At 43.0% G+C, this 20,826-nt stretch overlaps 1 protein-coding gene across 10 annotated transcripts in view; it reads right to left on the reverse strand.

The window, feature by feature from the left end:
* Positions 1-20,826, reverse strand: part of APP (amyloid beta precursor protein) — a 323,444-nt gene that overhangs the window by 64,028 nt on the left and 238,590 nt on the right. For all 10 annotated transcript variants that reach the window (XM_005289303.4, XM_065576464.1, XM_065576485.1 and 7 more), the window contains 3 exons: positions 17,637-17,795; positions 4,540-4,668; positions 2,566-2,665 (listed from right to left, as the gene is read on the reverse strand). In XM_005289303.4, the coding sequence (XP_005289360.4) occupies positions 2,566-2,665; positions 4,540-4,668; positions 17,637-17,795 (388 nt within the window). The remainder of the gene's footprint in view (positions 1-2,565; positions 2,666-4,539; positions 4,669-17,636; positions 17,796-20,826) is intronic.

Below are 20,826 nucleotides of genomic sequence, written 5' to 3' on the forward strand. Positions count from 1 at the left end.
GCGTGACTGATAGCCCTCGGCATCTTTCTGGGTGCTTGGCAGCAAATACGGGGCGGTGTATGACGATGGTCTTCAGGCCTATTGCACGATCGGCTGCTCGGGGAAGACTCTGCTAATGTGCGATGACCCGACTTGTAATAGGACGGCTAACAGTCGTAATACACCATTTACTGCCAAAAGGCAAGCCCCACGGCTGCCAGCACCCAGATCGCCGATGAAGGCTACCAGTCTACTGCACCGTCTACCGCCAAAAGGCAGTTAGCAGCTGCTGCTGTGTAGCAATGCAGTCCCACGTCTGCCGGCACCCAGAGGACATATGGTGACTGTGAGCTCAGCTGAGCTGAGCGGGCTCCATGTTGTCTGCACAGGTAACCCAGGTAAAAAGGCGCGAATCTATTGTCTGCCGTTGCTGTGACGGGGGAGGGAGGGGCCTGACGACATGTACCCAGAACCACCCGCGACACTGTTTTGCATCATCCGGGCATTGGGATCTCAACCCAGAATTCCAAGGGGCGGCGGAGACTGCGGGAACTGTGGGATAGCTGTGGGATAGCTACCCATAGTGCAATGCTCCGGAAGTCGACGCTAGCCTCGTACTGTGGACGCGGTCCGCCGACTAGAGCACCTAGAGCATTTTATTGTGTGGACACACACAATCGGCTGTATACAACCGATTTCAATAAAACCGGCTTCTATAAATTCGAACTAATTTCGTAGTGTAGACATACCCTTAGTCCCATGCTTATGGGTGCGCTTCCTACCTTCCCGAGTAGACCGTGACATGGGGTCTGCGCGAATGGCTCCTCCGATATCGGAGTCGGATTTAAGAGCAGTAGGAGGCACGCTCCTCTCTAATTCAGGCTGATGTATAGGGGGGTTCCATGGCCCGGGTGCAATTGAGGTCTCATGGCCACCTCCATGAGATACTTCTCGAAACCAAGTGCTCATTCTTCTTGGGTGCGGCTGGGGAAAGATTAATAAATACTGCGCCTAGTCGCGATGTGAACTTCTCTCAGGCAGTAGAGGCAGTGTTGGTGGCCGTCACTGACCGACAAGGATCACGGGCAGGAGACACGATTTGAAGCCCGGAATTCTGGGAATAGTCCAGTACCCGAATGGGGTACTCGGGCGGGGGGAGACCCCTGAGCTCCACCCTATTCTAAACTATTAAAATTACGACTAAATCTGAAAACTGTATAATTATAATTATTATAACTGTGTCAGAGACTAGGACACTGAAGGTTCTGATCTGGACCATGTGGCGGTGAGAAAGAACTGAAGATGCGGTCGGTCTACCCCGCCCTTTATTGCCTCAGACAGAAGCACGCAGGGAGCCAGGATGCATGGGCGGACCAAGGGACACTTTCAAATGCTCCAACTCCAGGCACATGCGTAACCCACAATGAAATACAATAGGTACCATCACTCTAAGAAGAATCAGCAATTTAAACTAGCACAATGAAAACCCTCATGGAGGACTTAGATCAGTGTTTCTCAAACTGGGGCTGCCGCTTGTGCAGGGAAAGCCCCTGGCGGGCCAGGCCGGTTTGTTTACCTGCCCTGTCCGCAGGTTCCGCCGAGCGCGGCTCCCAGTTGCCGCAGTTCGCTGCTCCAGGCCAATGGGGGCGGTGGGAAGCGGCGCAGGCCGAGGGACGTACTGGCCGCCGCTTCCAGCAGCTCCCATTGGCAAACCGTGGCCAGTGGGAGCCGCGATCGGCCGGACCTGTGGATGGGACAGGTAAACAAATCGGCCTGGCCCGCCAGGGGCTTTCCCTACAAAAGTGGCGGTCCCAGTTTGAGAAACACTGACTTAGATGCATGGTTCCTCTAGGCCATTTAACTTTCATCTACTCTACAGTAGTATGACTAATTGCCATTCTCAAATTTCCCATGTCATATCAACGAGTGACATGGAATTGCTGAAATTTAACTGGAAATATGCCAGCTTGAAAGCATTATAATGATCAGTCAAAGAAAAGATGTTTAAGTCCTGGCAAGTTAATATTTTGCTTGGGGTCTTCCCAAGACACCCAAATTAGATTTATCACATTGAATTAAATATCCAAAAGGAAGAAATATGATTTGATCTCCATCAGGTATCCTCCCAAATCTAGTGGTGACAAGAGTCAACAGCTGTGTCTGATTTCTTTACAGTGTGTGGGTGCCAAGTATAATTTAAGATACTCAGACAAAAATTGTGAAGACATTGTTGCATATATTCTGTAAGAATTAAAGTCCTATATTAAAAGATAGCCACTTCAAAAAAACAATGTAGGAGGGAGAGGCCATTATGCAAGCAAAATATGAATAATCTTTTTCCCTCTAGAAAGCTCATCGTAGTCCTGAGTACATCAAGATAAAAGATACGTCCGTAATTTACATCCCCCGAAATGTCCCCATTTATAGTTTTAAAACATTGACAGGTTTGTCCTCTTATTTGCTAGCTATTTTCACTATAGACAAAAGGAAGCACTGTATTTTAACTCTTTTTCTATTTGAACATTAAGACCCAATTCATTTCTAGATCGTTATGATTCTTATTCAAAAAATAAACAGTTAACTTACCCACTTCATCCTGAATCTCCTCAGCAACCGCTGGTACGTTGTAGAGAAGGGAAAGAGACTGGTTCATGCGCTCATATATCACACGTAGGTGTGTCATAACCTACCGAAATAGAAGATCCATTTTGATGGGAAATCATTAGCATTTTACCTACAGTCATCACTGCAGATTTATATATTACAACGCACGACAGTTTTCAAAGGAAAAGGTATAAACACACTGAGGCATGCCTCCTGGATTCTGCAAGTCTCCAGTCATGAAATCTATTGCACATTTCAGCTCTCTCCAGCAGCTGACACAGAAATAGTCTTTCTGGCAATGGTTCTGCTGTCTGGCCCCTCCTTGTGTTCCTGCATCTGAGCTTACATCTTCTCCCAGCATTCTTGTCCATACCAAACATGTTAACAAGGACTGAATGAGACGAGGGTATCAATGAAGGTGGTCAAAATTTTTTGGTTCAACCTGCTTTTTGATGGAAAATTGGGTTTTTGACTAAACAAACATTTCCCAGAAAGTGTTTGCTTTCTGTGTAAAATTTAGATTTTTTTTTTATGAAAAACAGAATGTTCCAAAAACCGAAATGATTTCATCCAAAAGTCAAAATTATTCAATTCAGAAATGCAGCTGTGGTAGCTGTAGTTCTGTTGTGTTACCTCATGGCCTCAGTTTCTATAAGCTGGGCTTCCCAGCCGGACTTCCTCTCCCATGATGCACCATGCCACTGGACTCCCATGAAGCACCATCTCCCACCACCAAGAGGCTAGACCATGGTGCATTATGGATGATGTAATTTGACCAGGAAGCCCACCCTATACAAGAGTGAGAACATAAGGCACCCAAACTACAACTGCTATGAGGCACTGTGGTAGCTTTTCATAACTGGAATATTTTGGTTTTTAATTTTTCACCAAAAAGTTACTTTTCTGCAGACCTTTCCCCCCCACAATTTTCTGACCAGCTCTAGTAGTCAATAAAATATAGAGGAGGAAACATCCCTCAGTACCAAGATCTCAGCACTCACATTTGCTCTTATTGCAGTTCTGCTGTGCTGAGAGAACACAGGGACCAGTGCAAGTACATTCAGAAATACATCTGCATTCCTTGTTCGAATTTCTTATTTGCCAATTCCCATTCTTCCTTGTCCAGCAACTGCCAAACTTCCCTGTATACTGCAAATTTCAGCTGCACACAGCCTCAGTTTTAAAGTAATCCAAATTTTAAAATAAATGGTCATATTAAAGGTTAAAAAAAAAGGATGATGATTTTTAAGGTTCTTTCAGAGGTGAACATTTCAGATTCCAGTGATTTTTAAAACAATAAAATCTCAACTTCCGAACTTGGCATAGGAGTTCAAAACTAAGGGGTGTCTACTGTGTAAACCATGACATTAACATTAATGGAATTACATGTCTTTAATTTGGCTGCTAGCAATGCCTTATCAGTTCAAGAATCACAGCTGGGGCAAAGTTTCCAATTACATGGTATCGGTAAAGAAAAAGCAGATTCTACAGATTACAGCACATATTTTCAAATTCAGCCACTGTGTCTACAAGTTTAATTGGCATCTTGAAAGTCAACTACATCTCTGTTGGCTTCTTTTTTGTTCTATGTAATTTGCAATAAAAATATGAAAACTGTTCCAAAACAAATGTATCAAGGGTTGCACAAACATTCAGCAGTTGATGTGCCATGAAATACAGTGATCTCAGCTGAAAAGTGTGTTAGACACAAGCAAAATGCACGATTTATAGTTATGGGCACCACGAAGTAACCTTACAAATGACTATAGAAATCCTGGTCAGAATGTTTAAGACCCTATTGTATTTAAAATTGTAAAAAAAAAAGAGGGAGTCAAATATTTAGCAGACAGTATCACAGTTTACAGCGTATATTCAGGAGACAGAACTTAATTTAAATTGCTGATAGTAGATTTGCAATAGTTCAAAACGCTGCTTGCCCTATTTACTGATTATTACCTGAGATCTGATTTGGGCAGCTTTCTTTGGATCCACCATGCGGACATGTTCAAAGTGTTTGAGGGTATGCTGTCTGTCTTTCTGCTCTGCACGCACGTACTTCTTCAGCATATTGAACACATGGCGAGGCTATGGAAGAAAAGCAGGAGAAAATTCTGAATTCAACGTATTTTTCTGCATATCTGAGCATTGGGATACCTTAGATCAAAGACTGCTCATGAGACAAAGCACTAAAACAGTCACTGCTTGCAACACCTGCCCACTGAAGAAGGTGCAACTACTGGGAAGAACATCCAATCACTTGATCAGTATATTGCAGGTTATGCAGCTGGGCAATGGCCGCAGATCGATATGACTGCTAGAGAGCGTTGGGAGTGTCCAGCTTGGCCCGATTTAAATTCCATCGGTTACATTTCTCTCAGGGGGTACGTCGACACTGCAATTAAAAACCGCAGCAGGCCAGTGTCAGCTGACTTAGGCTTATGGGGCTTGGGCTGCAGGGCTGTTTAACTGCAGTATAGGCTGCAGCCTGAGCTCTGGGACCCTCCCACTTCGCAGGGTCAAAGAGCCCGGCCTCCAGCCTGTAAATCTACCCTGCAATTAAACAGTCCCGCAACCTGAGCCTGAGTCAGCCGGCACAGGCCAGCTGTGGGTGTCTAACTGCAATGTAGATGTACCCAGTAACTGTTTTACTCTTGGTGTCAGCAATAAGTAATCAACCTGAACTGCACGACAGGAACTGCCTAGTTAAGATGCTAATCGAGGCCTACCTGAAACTAGGAGTTCATACATTTCCACAGCTTGTCTAGGCAGAACACACTGCACCCGCCAGGGACTCCTCTGCAGTCCTTCACTTCCCTCTCACTAGCTCTCCGTGTGCTACCCTCCCACCTCCCTCCATTTCAGGGACCCTATGCAACTCTTCCCTCTCTGTCCCTCATGTAAAGGGGATTTGTGCCCATACCACTGACCCTCCCCAAGAGAGAGGCTCGGTGTGACCTCCCATTCCCTACCCCCCACCCCCGATGCTCCCCATTTTCCCCTTTCCCTCATGCCAGGGTTTCTGTATTCACTCCCTTTCCCCCCAATGTCCTCCCATACCAGGGGCTCTATGTTCCCTCAGCTCTATCCTCTCTCCCCTCAGAACCCAGATCCCTCCCCTCCTGGGTCCCCACTTTCCCTTCCCCACCTCCAGGTCCCCATTTTCCCATCTCCACTCTGGAGGAGTAGGGTGGGAGTGAATCGAGAATGGGTTCAGAAGGTGTGAAGAAGACTGGTATAGGTGCTCATTTATAGGGATAAAGCCTGCTGAAATTTACTCAGGATGTTTACACTGATGTATAGTGTTGAAAGAGTTAAGGATCTCTTTAGTTTTCAAAAATCTTTAAAAAAGTAAAGAAAAGAAAAAGAAAATCTCTTCTAAGGAAATTTCCAGCCTAGAGATAAAAAAATGCAACATTGTTTCAAAGTCAAATAAAAAGCTTTATTGGCTTTAGGACTGAAATTCATTAGTGGTACAGAGTCTTGGAATGAAACTGCCAGCAGACTCCTGCTACGGACAAAGTCCCTAAAAGTAAATAACCTTATGAGTGCTGCAGTAAGGACAACGTGAACTGAAACAATAACTGTCAAAGGATTACAGAAACAGAGCCTAGAGAAGAAGGAAGCACAGGGGGACTTAAAACAACAGTGGAACTTCAAAGAAAGGAAGAGAGATTATCTTTGTTGACATTTCAGTCCTCTTTGCCTCAAGAAATATATATATATAGGTTAGGGTAGAGAAGACAAACATTAATTTCTATTTCTTGAAGAGACTCTCCATTTAAGTTTCATGTTTAATGCCATGGGACACATTTCTTGTTTTCCCTCAGCATGTTTATGTCGACTGTGATGGTCAGATCCAGGAAGATTTACATTATCTGGGACAACTATACTAAGAGAGGTCTTATTGCTATAGCAATAATAAATCCCTCTTAGGGACCACTTATTCTGCTAGCCCCATCTGCATAACATGGCAACATACTTTAAGTGTAATTATTGAAAAAATTGAGAAAAGCCCAAAACTTACTACTAACAGGAAGATACAGCAGATAAATCATGAGAAACTAGAGCACCATTTGCCAAGAAGCGACTCTTGGATGTTTGCACATGAAACTTAATTAAAAGCACAAGACATCAAATAAACTATTAAATGTACAGGTTTTTGTACAGTAGTGACACCTTAGTTTCTTTCCAACGGAGGAAAAAAAAAGCACTAGATATTCTGCATGTGCTCAAACAAGTCTGGAGGTTTGTTTTTAACTATACTGACCCAAGGTAAGACCTGGACAGTAATGAATGGTCTACTTATTTATCAAACAGCACAATGAAAGTTAGGAAATCAGGACTCTGAAGAAGTGTGATTTAAAGCTAAGGAGAGTTTTTGATGCTGTGAAACATTCTATTGTCTCACACTGATTAGGAAAGTTCATTTGCTAATAGCTAGGAGCTTGTGAATGGAGCCATCACTGGAAGAGTTGGATTACATGTATTTGCAGGATTTCTTGACTGCTGCCACAACATTCATCCCCATAGGTACGTGTGAGAGAGCAAAGGAGGCGAGATGGAGTGAGGGAGCTGCCTGCAGGAGATTTGAAGGCAGGATCAGGCTTGTTACATGAGCTTAACAGAGACACCTGGTGTGGGGAGGGAGTCTCAAGCAGATGGTTCCCTACAAGAGTGGAGAAGCAGCTGTTTAGGGGAACTGACTCTAGGAAGTCTACATGGGAGTTAGCTCTGAGCAGGACAGTTGTAAGCTGAACCACAAGGTGGGTCACCCCTAATAATTCAAAAGAAAGAACTTTACGAAGGAACCCTCACTCCCCACAGCTCTGAGGTAAGAGCTATGCTTTGGGGACAGATTTTTGGAACTTTGAGTTTACTTTTGAGTTATTGTCCAAATAAACCCAGGTCCCAATCAGGGCGGTGGCTGGATGAGCAAGGGTGTGGAATCTCTGTAAAAGGGACTGGAAGAGGGAGACCAAAGGATAGGGCAATGCAGAAGCACCCTGGGCACATGGCAGGTGGCCATCTTATTTACAATATGTAATAAACCATTCAGCCTTGCCTGATGTCCAGTAGTTATTACAAGGGACTGAGTCAGGCGAACTGGGTTATATTCCTGTCACTGCCACCAACTCCCTGTGCGTAACTGAGCAAATAATCTACAAGCTTCCATGGCTAAATGGAGATATGTGAGGTCATTTCTACTTTGGGCTCAACAAAACAAATGGCATATTGTCTATTGGTTCTGCTTTTCCAGAGTCTTCAGTTGCCCAAGAAAGAATAATCATACTCATGCCTTGTCTGGAAGAGGTCAGTACTCCCCTCCCCACCCCTCCCCAGTCTGATGCCAGAAATTTAAGAAACTTAACTCTAGACAAAGCTGTCAAATTTAGTAAGGAGCAATGAAAGCACAGCAGCAGCTTTGCCTGTTTGGGTGTGGCTGGGACCACAAATAACCTCGATGTTTTATATGCACAATTTCGGTCATGGAAAAGTAAAATTACTTTTCAAGGATGAGAATGGAAAAAGATATAATAAATTGGTAACTGCTGGTGCTGGAGATATGCATATAGAATAATGAAATGGTGGTACTTGTACCTTGATTATCTAACTACTCTAAAGATCAGTTCAATGTTATTTGTATTACGATAGTAACTAGAGGCCCCGGCTGAGATCAGGAACTCATCGTGCTAGGAACTGGGCAAAGACATAGTAAAAGACAGCACCTACCCCAAAGAGTTTATAATCTAGGTGGATGCAGCAAACAAGGGGATGCTGAGGAGGTAGAGAATGAGATGAGAGGGAAAGGACCATGCCTTAGAAAATGAACATTAGTTATGGCTCACTTCCTGCCTAGCTGTTCTCAGCAGATAGCGTCTTGTAGGCATCCTGGCAGAGTTGAGTTTTAAGAAGGAATTAAAGTGATCTTGTGTCCACCCCACAAAAACAGTCTGCAGCATGGGCCAAATCCTTGCAATCCTATCACATGCAGAACTCCCATTCTCTTCACTGAGAATTACCCACTTTGAAGGGATGCAGGATCAGTTCCTATAGCTGGATGGATTATTGTAATTTTAGGGCATGGATTACTACAGCTGGCGGGGAAGGGACCTTCAGATTAAAGCATAAATGAAAACATTGCTATTATCTGATCATTTAAATCTTAAGGTCTGAACTCTGATCCCCTCGGCATAAGACTGCACTGCTGCTAGACCACTGAGTCAGCCCTGTGTGTCTTAAATTTAATATTTAATCCACAGGGTTGATAATTATTGAAAAATTACTGGCTATGGTACTTATCAATTAAATTCTGCTCCCTATTTTTAAGAATTTTTTTTTATACATTTGTAGCTATACTACTATTAATAATAATAATAATTAATAAAAAGCTGGAGGACTGTATGCCAAACAGATAATAAACTACATAAGGCAGTTAGCAGGGGCTGCCTGTGTCCTATAGAATAATTTTCATTACAATCCAGCGAGAATAATTGACAAAAATCTTATTTTTTAATTATCTCACTTAACTTTATCAGAAAGCAAACTGTATTTTGCAAATTGACTTTCCTCATCCACACACTTATATTTATCTTGACTAGCCCTTTCGGCTACTCTTATTAATCCAGTAACAAGAAATTAAATTACCTCCTAAGCAGCAGAATACTTAATTCCTCAACATTTTGAACACATCTTATTTCATTAAGAATATTGTGTAATGCTGATTTCAGAACACTGGAAAATCCTGATTGGTTGGCACAGAGATTAAATTTCTTAAGAGCAAGGGCATGCTCACATTATCTATATATTACGAAGAACGGTGTGCATGTGTGTGCAGACACAAACAGACTGAGGTTATCTATGTAATAAATTGTGGAGTGGTATGAACTTGTGCTCATCAAGTACTCTTCATTACTTCACCTGCATCCTGCCCAGTAACTCATCTTCTATGGAATTTAATTTAATATTTCTAACCTTTCAGCAGATTCAAACACCTGCCTTTTAAAAAACAAATAAAACGTAGTCCCCTTCTGTGTATTCCGTATGGTACGGCCTAATTACATGATCACATATTATTTCTCCAATAATATAGAATATCGGTATATACTGCAATTATTTTCTACAATCATATTTATAATCTTTTATACTTAAATTAATTGCCAGAATGGCCTAACATATATTTTTACAGACAAGTTTTCTCTCTGATAAGTTCTAAAATAAGTTTTTTTTTTAAAACTCATTCTGTTAGCACTCAAATACTATGTATCTTTCCATCAACTCAGCCGCAGTGTCTTTCTGGGTCCAATTCAGATTCTGAGACAGTTAACTACAATGTAATATAGCTGCAAATTTACCACAAGCCAGTCAATTTTAACTGTTAGTCAATTATTGCAGACTTCGTGTGGAGCATGCTGTGTAATGATGGTTATCTGTAGTTTTCGTAGTTGGTTTGTGAATGTCTTCCATTCAGCTCATCCTGCATACACGTTATTACAAGATACGGCATTTGTGTCTATACTCTATTATTTGGGAAACCGTCTTGTTACATACTGTGAAAATGTATACAAAGGACAGAGTTAAAGTTGCAAATATGACCTTGACTGTGTAATTTCCTGACTGGAGTGTGCTTAATACGCAGTCTTAAAATTTCCATAACAGTTTGGAAATTGAGAGAGACAATGAAAGTCCAGATGAAGCAGGAAACTCTGATGATAACTTGGCAGATGGCATCTGTTCCTCTTAGTTATAGTAGTACGGAATCTATGCCTTAAGTTGGAGTTGTGGGAGTTGTGCTACTGCCAGTGCCATCATTTGGATGAGAGGCAAAATAAAGGTTTCATGACCATAAACAATCCATGAATATTCATAGCCAACTTTTTCCACTTCCACGAGTGAAGTGTTAACTCTAATGTCTTGGACAAATTCCAAACTCAGGTAATTAGAATCTGTCTGTCTAAATCTCTCCTGTAATTTTACTTTTTCAAGTTTTTCTTGATATCTTCCTGATGCACAATAGCTGCTGAATTTTCACTCCAGAAATGGCTGTATTTCAATGGTGGGAGAAGTGATCCTTACATCCAAGGTCAAAAAAGCATTTTGAGACCCTTCTTAATGAAACAGCTTTATAAATGTAAGGTATTATGAGAAAACACTCACCCCCATAAAAGTGAATTCACGGTTATAGGCATTCATTTATGAAATACTTTCATGAAGCAAACTGAAGGCTGCAAAGTGTAGCCCAACAGAAGTGTAGCCTAACAGATATTCCTATAACACCCTGAATATAAAAAGTTCTTTATCTCCATTTTCTACTAATCTTTGCCATACCAAGAAGGCCTTAGTTTGATTTTATTCAATGTTGACAGTTCCTTGCCACTGGTCTATAAAGGGAATTCTATTAATTTATATCCTGAGGTTTAGTCCCCCCCACCCTTTATTTTCTCATTTATTCCAGTTTTCAGCTTTAATACCCAAAGGATTCTTCTATACTGGAGACTGTGGAAATGATTAACTGGTGGAAGTCTGGCTTTATTTATACCCAACAAGTTAGCACATGAAAACTCTTATATTTTCTTTTCAAGAGGCAATTACAATGAAAAGTGTCCCACTGGTCTCTTTCCTGACCCAGAAACCAGACATTATCAGAAATTTGAGCTCTGATACAACAATTGCAAGCAGGTGAGAAATATTATACAACCCTTAAACCTATTATCTTCCTATGCTATTGAACCACCATTTCAATCTCAGCGACTCGTGTATAATGTGTTTTGAAACAACAATTTCACTGCGTTTATGGAAAATGGAAGTTTATCAAATTTAGTCTAGATTGATACAGACAACAAGCTGACTCCCATTTCGCTAGTGCAGAATACTGACCACTGAAAAAACAGCAACAACAAAAACCCAATTAAAGCAATTTTGTGTATTTGAAAAACAGCTTCTAGGGAAACTTCCATGCAAAATTCTGAGCAGCCTCATCATTTTGATCAAAAACTTTTCTCTCACTTGAAAATAAGAGGCATGCCCAACAATTACTTCTTTTTATTAGCCTATAAGGATGATTAACTTGCTGGATTTTATCAAATGACTGTAAAGTTAATGGGGCTGGTCTGGTGCAGAAAAAGCGGATTATCATGGGAACATTCAAGAAAGACTCCACTGAAGGGTGAGCTACAAATATTTAAAGAGACTTTCACACTGAAATAACATTTCAAACATTACTTAAACCTGGATTCAGTTTCCTTTCATATGGTTTTAATGAGGTTTCCATCTGTAACTTTTGCTAGTTTCCAAAAATAAAAATAAAAATTGTTATTTAACCTACACATAGGCAAAATGCCACAATTTATATCCAATCTTCCCAGCTTTACACCTCCCTTGACTTTCGGAGAGAAGGATAAAATGGGACCAAGATTTGGACCAATTAAAGTTTCGAAAAGCAAAACTACAACTCACTAGGTTTTACAAAATTAAAAACACCTGCAAATGTTGCTCTTACTTGTTATTGAGATGGAGCAAAGCCAGAAACATTTATTAGAAAAACTTCCCTCTGAAAACTGGGTTTCAGATAAAATGGGACCTTGCAAAGTTATGTAAAACCTACCACATGGCTAGGTTTGCCTCCATTTTGTTTCATCAGTAGTTTGCTCCTAGAAAACCCATCTTCTCCTGCTGGCAAACCGAGGATTATGACTACACTACGTGATCAAGCAAACCATCTAGGAAGCAAGGGAGTCTGTTTTTATCCACACAAAAGCATTTCCAACAGCAGCTGGAAAAATGCTGAAAATGATGATTTCTCAAAGTTTGACCCAGTTTGAAAGAAAAGCTGAAACCCACTCCTCCTGGCACAAATCCCATAATCGGGCTTTGTGCAAAAAACTCCACAGCTGTGGGTTTAGGTGAGCGAGTCTATGGGCTGGAATAGTGGCTGCTGCCCCTCTTTCCCAACTCCAGGTATTTTGATCATTTGATCAGTGCAACTGCAGATACAAAAGACCCTCCCCCTTTAGTCGACCCCCAATTGCACCTCCCCACAGCAGTCTAATTGGGTTCAGGAAAGACCTGCCGTGCTCAGGGAGCAGAGGCCCCTTAAGAGGCCTCTTCACATGCCCTTCTCTCCCACCGTGATGGCCAAAACTCTACCCCATTGTGCAGAGGGCACTACCACCTTCTGCAAGTGAGCCGTGTTGCCCTAAAAGCACAAACTATAGTCTTCTTAAAGCAATTGAACAAAAACAACATGGCAGCCGAAATTCAGAGAGACATTCAGGGCCTTATCCCATGGGCCGTGATTTACGCTTGTGCCTAGCGTTTCCAAATCAGGACGGTAGCATTTTAAACCCTCTGCACACAGTGTATGAGGCAGTGGGAAAATGAGCCTCTGAACTTTTTCCTTATATTTCTTTTGTTATACCATTGTGAACTTGAGGGGCAAAAACAGTTTTTACATAGGAAGCCAAAGGTAACTATGATCAAATGAGGGTGTGTGTGTGTGTGTGTGAGAAAAGGAGGGGAAGCCAATTAAACTCCATGTACACGTGAAAAATAAAATGTGAACAAATATTTGAGCTAACCTCCTCAGAGAGAATTATGACTATGTATTCCCCTATTTTTTTTTAATTTGTAAAATGAAGAACAAAACTACTGATTACAGCTGTAGTTACACATTAACACCACCTGCCATTAATCCTCCTTTCTGTAGTAATACCATTGAGCAGTGCAAACCAGTGCAATATTTTGACGTTGGAGACTGAACAGCTGCATTCCATTTCCATAGGCAACAAAGTACAGAAGCAGCTCGGCTGCACAAAGAATTGGAGATGAGGATCAGCTCTGAGGTTTTGGATAGCTTGCATGATGTTGCTTTCAATTGCACTATCTTTCTCAATTTTCTGCTTAGTTTTGTTCTTAAATAGGCCTTGAGCTATGTGACTCCATTTTGTACTTTGTTTACCTGAATGCTGGGTCACCATGCAGAATGTCTATGTAGCTGGGATTGTACTGTGGTGTACAATTACTTCAAAAATATTGCAGTTATACCAATCTGTCCTGCCCAAAATGAAACCATAAATGAATTCCAGTTCCTCAGCACTAATGTGCAAGATGCCAAAACCAGCTAGGGTGCCCCGGGCCAAAAAAAGACGATCGCCTGGAACTTGTGTGTCTGGGTGTACGCATGTGTGCACGTAAAACTGTACTGTACGTGGCTGACAGCACCCAAAACTGTTCTCTCCTGTTTTATAATCTACTTCCTTCTTCCCATTTTTTGTTTTAATTTTAACCTTCTCCCCTCCCCCCGGTCTCGGTGTTGTCACTCTTTTCCCTATTCAGCCTTGTGCTGGGAATGTCTAACGCCTCGCTAGGTGTTTATCTGTAGTATCACAGCACCCCCCCATTATTAATGGCATTGCTGTGAGGTATGAGAATAGCATTATCCTAATTTTTCATAAGGGGGACTGAGGCACTGCGAGATTGACTTTCCAAGGCTCACTAGGAAGACTGGGGAGAGCCAGGAGCTGAACCCAGATCTGCTGAGTCCAAGTTCACTGCCCCTCCTCACTAGATTATCTTCTTCTTGAAAGCCTTTTTGCAGCAGAAAGTGTATTTATGATATTAAATAAAAGCAAAATTGACAACATGTAATGCTTGTGACCCTCTCATCCATCTGAGAAAGACGTGGCATAGGCCTAAAGAACATTACCCTGCAAAGAAAAAGCTCAAAACAGCTTTATTACAAATTCGAACTTGCTTCTCTCTCAAGGCAGTGTTGTGCTGCCAGTATCTTAACAGTAAGCATTCACAAAAAGCTCACCCCTTAGCCTGTGCACCAGGGATGCACATTCTTCTGCGGAGAAACTGCAATGGAACACAACCATTTGTTTTCCAATTTAAACACAAATGCTCTCCCATACCTTTTCTCAGAGAATCTGGCTACCTCACTTGGAAAACTAACTTATTAAGCTGCTAGAAATGTTTACACTTTATTCCTGTAGTGAGTATATTAACAAAATAGCACAGTGCTTGACTTATTATTGGAAAGTGTTATTGGAGGGGAATTCCTTCTCGGGAAGGATTGTTTAGCAGAAAACAAAGAAGGTTTGATTCCCTCAGGTCCAAACTCCTTTCAGTTTGCTAGTGATAAAGCCCCCAAGAGTACATCCTGTCTCATTGTCATTCCAGCCAGCTGTTTCCCAAGGACCGAGATGAGGTTGAGTCCAGAGATGTATGCACAGCTCTAGCTGAGTTTTCCCCCATTCCCGTTTTCCCTTGGGGTAGGAGTGTGAGAGGACTGATATTTGGATTCTGATGGTATTGCTGTTCATGAGTCAGAAGATCATCCAAACAGTCACATGCCCAAATTCATCTGATAGACTGTTCACCCAAAACTAACTATCCCTCAGCTCTCAGCCACTGTCCAACAACAAAACAAAACAGGCCCTGCGACTGCATTCAAAATCTGTTTGCTGCACGTTGTGAACCGCACATCTGAGTTGATACTGGCAACAGAATGTAATGAAAATGAGAAAAAAAAGATGGAGGCAAGTATAGCATCATTAACAATACCGGTAGGTGAACTATTAAAAACCTCAGAGCTGCTGTTCACCCCCCACGGCCTCCATTTGATCATGGTGAGGCTCTGTATGGTAACATCTCCAGGAGGCAACAGCTTTGTGTTGCAGGGCCGACTCTCTTTAAATAGATCAATTTTTGTACTGTAGGATTTTTGCTGTGACTAGTTCAGGGTCACTTTAAGATGCCATTAAATCCCCATTTCCATGGAGTGATGTGTAAATCCACATTACTCAACACATCAGTCCAAAGGATGACACAGGTTGTCAGTCCCAATTTTTGAAGTGGGAAAAGATTTAGCTCTTTTTGACATGGAGCTAACCCCAAATCTGCACATCAGTTACTTTGCTCCCCAAAACTAGACTAAAATATTTACTCCTTTGTACTCCTTTCACTGGAAGCTCTCCAATACGTTAAAAGTTTATTTATTCCTCATAATCCTCTTGTAAGGCAGATATGCTATCCACATTTTACTGAGAGGAAAACTTAAACTCAGTGATGTTAAGTGATCTGCCCAAGGCCATGCAGTAAATCAGTAGAAAAGCTATGATTAGATTTATCTCAAGCACTACCCCCATGTAATTTTCAGCTATGAGTTACTGACCACACTATCCAAAAGGAAACTGTGTGTTGATCTAAAAATTGCTAACCTACCCACTAATTAAGGGCTGGAGACCAGGCTCTTCACTATCCTTATAGTACGAGTCAGAGGCCACAACTTGTTACATCTTACTCTTAACATACGGTTGCACAAGACCCTGTACCATCCACTACCACACCACAGATTGCATGTCTTTCTATCCTGTCAAAATTAATCAGAGATCCCATGCTCCAAAACATACACCAGGATCAAGCTTTTCCACATTCACCCTAAATATACAGGATATACACTACAAGCCTTCACAGGAGAGGCCTGAGATTCCCCTTTTAATTGATACAGGGTAAAAAGGTGAGCTCAAGTTGTGGAGCCTACAAAAGACTGCATTATCACCATTTATATATGTAACTGGGAAGATCTGAGTTTCCTTTAAGTGCCAGGTAATAGGGTTCTACCACCTTATCTGCAGGATAAACAAGCGTACCAGGATTTTGGAATAGAGGGGCTGAGTTAAAGCCGATGATGAAATATTAACTGGTTAATTAAAAACAAAACCAACCAACCAAAAAACCCCAAACCCAAGCATCTTCAAATTCTGTGATTTTGAGAATTTGTGTTTTCACCTGTAACCCAGTCTTCCTCATTTTAAAAATATTTATTGTTATAGCTACAATGCTGTTGCACATTACTCATCTATCTGAAAGACTTGTTTGTAGAAATTTTTGTTTTTTGCCTTGTGTCGTACAGTGCACAATCTTGGAACGTGGAAGCCCAGCTTTTAAATCTTTCCTACCACTGTGGTTAAGTAGTGACAGTCTCTCACACAATCCAGCTGACAAGCAGTTTTCCTTCCAAAGGGGAATTTTTCCCCGCAAAGCAGATTTTTTTCCATAAAGGAAACTATCCTACTCAAGTGACATCAGGGGGAGGTTCGCTGACTCAGTCTATTCTGTCAAGTAAGAGAGGTTAAACCTCTTACATAAGCGCAACTCCTGGTCATCATCACCAACATTCTAGCACATCAGAGAACAGTTCAGACTTTTAACCATAGGAATGTGTGGTGGTGATAGGAATTTTTGTTTCAAAATTTCAGTAGCCATGTATCTTTGACTGTCTTTTTTCTGCTCTGGCAGATTAACGAATGCTTTGGATGCATTTCCAAATTTATCACTTGCATTACTTTCCAATGTTGCTGAATCTGTACGTTGACTTAAAATCTTGTCAGTGCCCTAAGGGTTTTTCCATCTAATAAGTGTCAGTAAAATAGAAAATGATTGACTGTTTTCCACAAACTCTGAGTGGGCTCATTTTTCTCTGGGAAATACAGACCTATTATTTTTGGACTAAATTTAGTCATTACAATATGGATTCATTAAAAATTCCATCCAATACACATCTTGAAACTGGTGTTTATATTCATAATTAACAACAATAATATTTAGCACATCTACTATATTTAAGATTCTGTTCTGGAGCTGAAGTCAAATGCCCAACAACCCTCACACAAGAGCTCTATCCCCCAGCATCCCAATATTTAAGCACACAAAAATCACAAAACTTTGAGATGGAAAGGGCATCTTAAGTCTTACTGTTTGCACACCACACTGTAGCACTTAACTATTACTTTGTTGGGATTTGTGGGTGCTTTTAACTTCTGAAGCTCAAGTAACTTAGTATCAGGTGCCTAAATACAGATTAAGGAGCATAACTTTAGGAACCCAGGTTTGAAAATTTTGGGCAACATCCTTAGTGAATCTCTCACGAGGGAAAAGAAAATGTTATTCTGTGCCTTTATAGAGGGGAATTGTACTTTGGTGTCTTCCTCTCTCTAGGATATCTGATGTGATTTCTACATAGCAGATTAAGTCTGTGGTATTCTACTTACTCTGGGAGGGACGGCTTGCAGAGCTGTGATATAGTTCTCCAAAGCAATGCGGCGACGGTCATTCAGCATGGCTTCCACTCTGGCCATGTGAGTCTCCACTAGCTGCTGTCTCTCATTCGCCGCTTCTTGTTCCAGTAATTCCACTTTCTCCTGGAAATGCTGCATGTTTCATGTTTAAAGAACAATAGTAGAACAATGGTTAAAAAGGTTGGCAGAGCAAGGGTAAGTACCTTTTGTGCAGAGCATTAAAATCCTTCTCTACAAATGATGGAAGTGACCTGCCTTTTACTACAGTCAAGTGTGCGATCTGTAGAATTTCTGAACCCTCCCCACACTGGCTTAAGATGGGAGCTTAGGTGCTCACCATGTCTGATCATCTGGGCATATTAACCAATCAAATATTTTTGCCTACTTCAGCATGACAACACATGAATCCTTCATGTGAGCCTGGGGATCCTGTTCAAGGTGATAAGATTCAGTGCAGGAAAGCATTTGATTTTAGTAGACACCTTGCCCTCGGAGATTCTCAGGCTCTTCTGACTATCATGAACATATATATGGGGGAAAAATAAGTCCACCTTCAACGGAATGAAACATCAGAAATTTACTAAACATTGGCCACTTAGAAAATAAAAATGACCACAAGCTGGAAAAAGTCTGATAGGAAAAGGCTGAATAATCAAAAGACACAGAGCGAGACTGTGGGATTTAATAAGTAATATTCTGGTCCTTGATTTGTATCTGTCTTGTGATGCTGCACTGAAACCAACCTGGAAGTATATGAATGCCTTCCACATTAATTGAAGTGGCCCCAGTGCACCCAAAGGAGTCTCTGGCTCTTTGGATTATAGGCAGCTCTACTTGGGCTACATTTTTGTGTATGGTTAGTTTGCTATTTGGGGAATGCTGTCCTTTCTTTCTATTAGCATATTCAGATAAATTTGATGAAAAGACAGTTACCTTTCCCATAACTGGTGTTCTTCAAGATGTGTTGCTCATGTCTATTCCACAATAGGTGTGCGTGCTCGCCACGTGCACCGGTGCCGGAAGTTTTTCCCCTAGCAGTACCCATACGGGAGCGCGCTAGCGACCTCTAGAGTGGCGCTTCAATGGCATGGTATAAGGGGCGCTGCGTGCTCCCCCCACCCTCAGTTCCTTCTTGTCAGACGACTCAGACAGAGGGAAAGGAGGGAGGGATGTGGAATAGACATGAGCAACACACCTCGAAGAACACCAGTTATGGAAAAGGTAACTGTCTTTTCTTCTTCGAGTGATTGCTCATGTGTATTCCACAACAGGTGATTCCAAGCTATATCTGTTGGACGTGGGTAGGAGTTCACAAATTCTCGGGACGGAGCACAGCCCTGCCAAACCTAGTGTCCTCCCTGCCCTGAGAGACAATCACATAACGCGAGGTGAACGTGTGAACTGAAGAACAAGTGGCAGCCCTGCAAATGTCCAGAATGGGGACATGGGCCAAAAAGGCAGCCGATGAGGCCTGTGCCCTAGTCGAGTACGTCTTGACAATTGGTGGTGGAGGGATTCCCGCCAGGTCATAACAGGTATGGATGCACGAGGTGATCCTGAGTGGAGATCGGCCGACCTTTCATGTGCTTGGCCGAGGTGATGAACAGTTGCGAGGACTTTCTGAGCTGCTTAGTCCACTCCAGGTAAAAAGCCAGAGCCCGTCTCACATCCACGGTGTGGGGGCGGTGCTCCTTGCTGGACGCATGGGGCTTGGGGCAGAGGACCGGCAGAAAAATATCCTGACCCATGTGATAGGCAGAGACTACCTTTGGGAGGAATGTGTGGGCGGAGCTTATCTTTATGAAACACCGTGTACAGGGGCTTGGAGAACAGGGCCCTGAGTTCCGAGACCCGTCTAGCCGACCTGATCGCAACCAGGAAGGCCACTTTCCACAAGAGGTGTGACCAGGAGCATGTGGCTAGTGGCTCAAACGGGGGCCCCGTCAGACAGGCCAACACCAGGTTTAAGTCCCACTGCAGGATTGGGGGCCTAACATACGGGAAGAGGCAATCCAACCCCTTAAGGAATCGGCCAGTCATAGCATGGGAGAATATCGTGTGGCCCTGCACCAGCAGATGGAAGGCTGATATGGCTGCCAGGTGCACCTTGTCTGATGAGGGCGCTAGGCCCTGGGCTCTAAGGTGAAAGAAGTAGTCCAGAATAAGCTGGATCGGGGCAGCCACCAGGGAAATGCCACACTCGTCCGCTCATCTGGAAAACTGAGAACACTTTGCCAAGTAGGCTCGGCATGTGGAGGGCCGCCTGCTTTCTAGAAGGACACGCTGAACCCCTTCCGAGCACGTCCTTTCCTCCCTACCTAACCATTGAGTAGCCATGCTATGAGGTGGAGTGCTGCTAGGGTGGGGTGGAGGAGGCGGCCTTGGTCCTGGGAGAGCAGGTCTCAGCGGGAGACCCAGGCCTCAGCAATGGTGGGGTGACTGCCACGCCTGTGAGGGCCATGTACCAATGATGCCTGGGCCATGCCAGGGCAATCAGAAGGACCCAGGCCTTGTCCGTCTTTATCTGTTCCAGGACCTTGCCGATCAGCGGGAACGGGGGAAAGGCATAGAGAAACTGGCTTGACCAGGACAGGAGGAAGGCATCGGAGATAGCGGTCCCCCCGCCCCGGAGCAGAACCAGGGACAGCGACAGTTCTGCCGAGTCGCGAACAGGTCCACCTGGAGAGTTCCCCATACTTGAAAAAGTCTGTTTACCACCTCTGGGTGGAGAGACCACTCATGCTGAGAGGAGAAGTCCCTGCTCAAGTGATCCGCCTGTGCGTTCCGGGTTCCGGAAGGCCCGTAGGCAGATGTCGAGGACTAAACATAAGTCCCACAGCCTGAGGGCTTCGTGGCAGAGAGCAGAGGATCGGGACCCGCCTTGCCTGTTGATGTAGAACATCGAGGCCGTGTTGTCCATGAGGACACTGATCATCTGGCCCTCCAGATGCGAGTGGAAGGCCATGCATGCCAGTCGTACCACACTGAGCTCCTTGACGTTTATGTGGAGGGTCAGATCCTGAGCCGACCACAGAGCTTGGGTCTAAACGTTCCCCACATGGGCCCCCCATCCCAGGTTCGATGTGTTGGACACCAGTTCCAGTGACAGGGTCCTGCCCCTGAATAGGACCCCTTGGAGCATGTTTCTCGGGGAGGAACACCA

This window comes from Chrysemys picta, chromosome 1 (genome assembly GCF_011386835.1).
Source record: "Chrysemys picta bellii isolate R12L10 chromosome 1, ASM1138683v2, whole genome shotgun sequence".
Lineage (NCBI taxonomy): Eukaryota > Metazoa > Chordata > Testudines > Emydidae > Chrysemys > Chrysemys picta.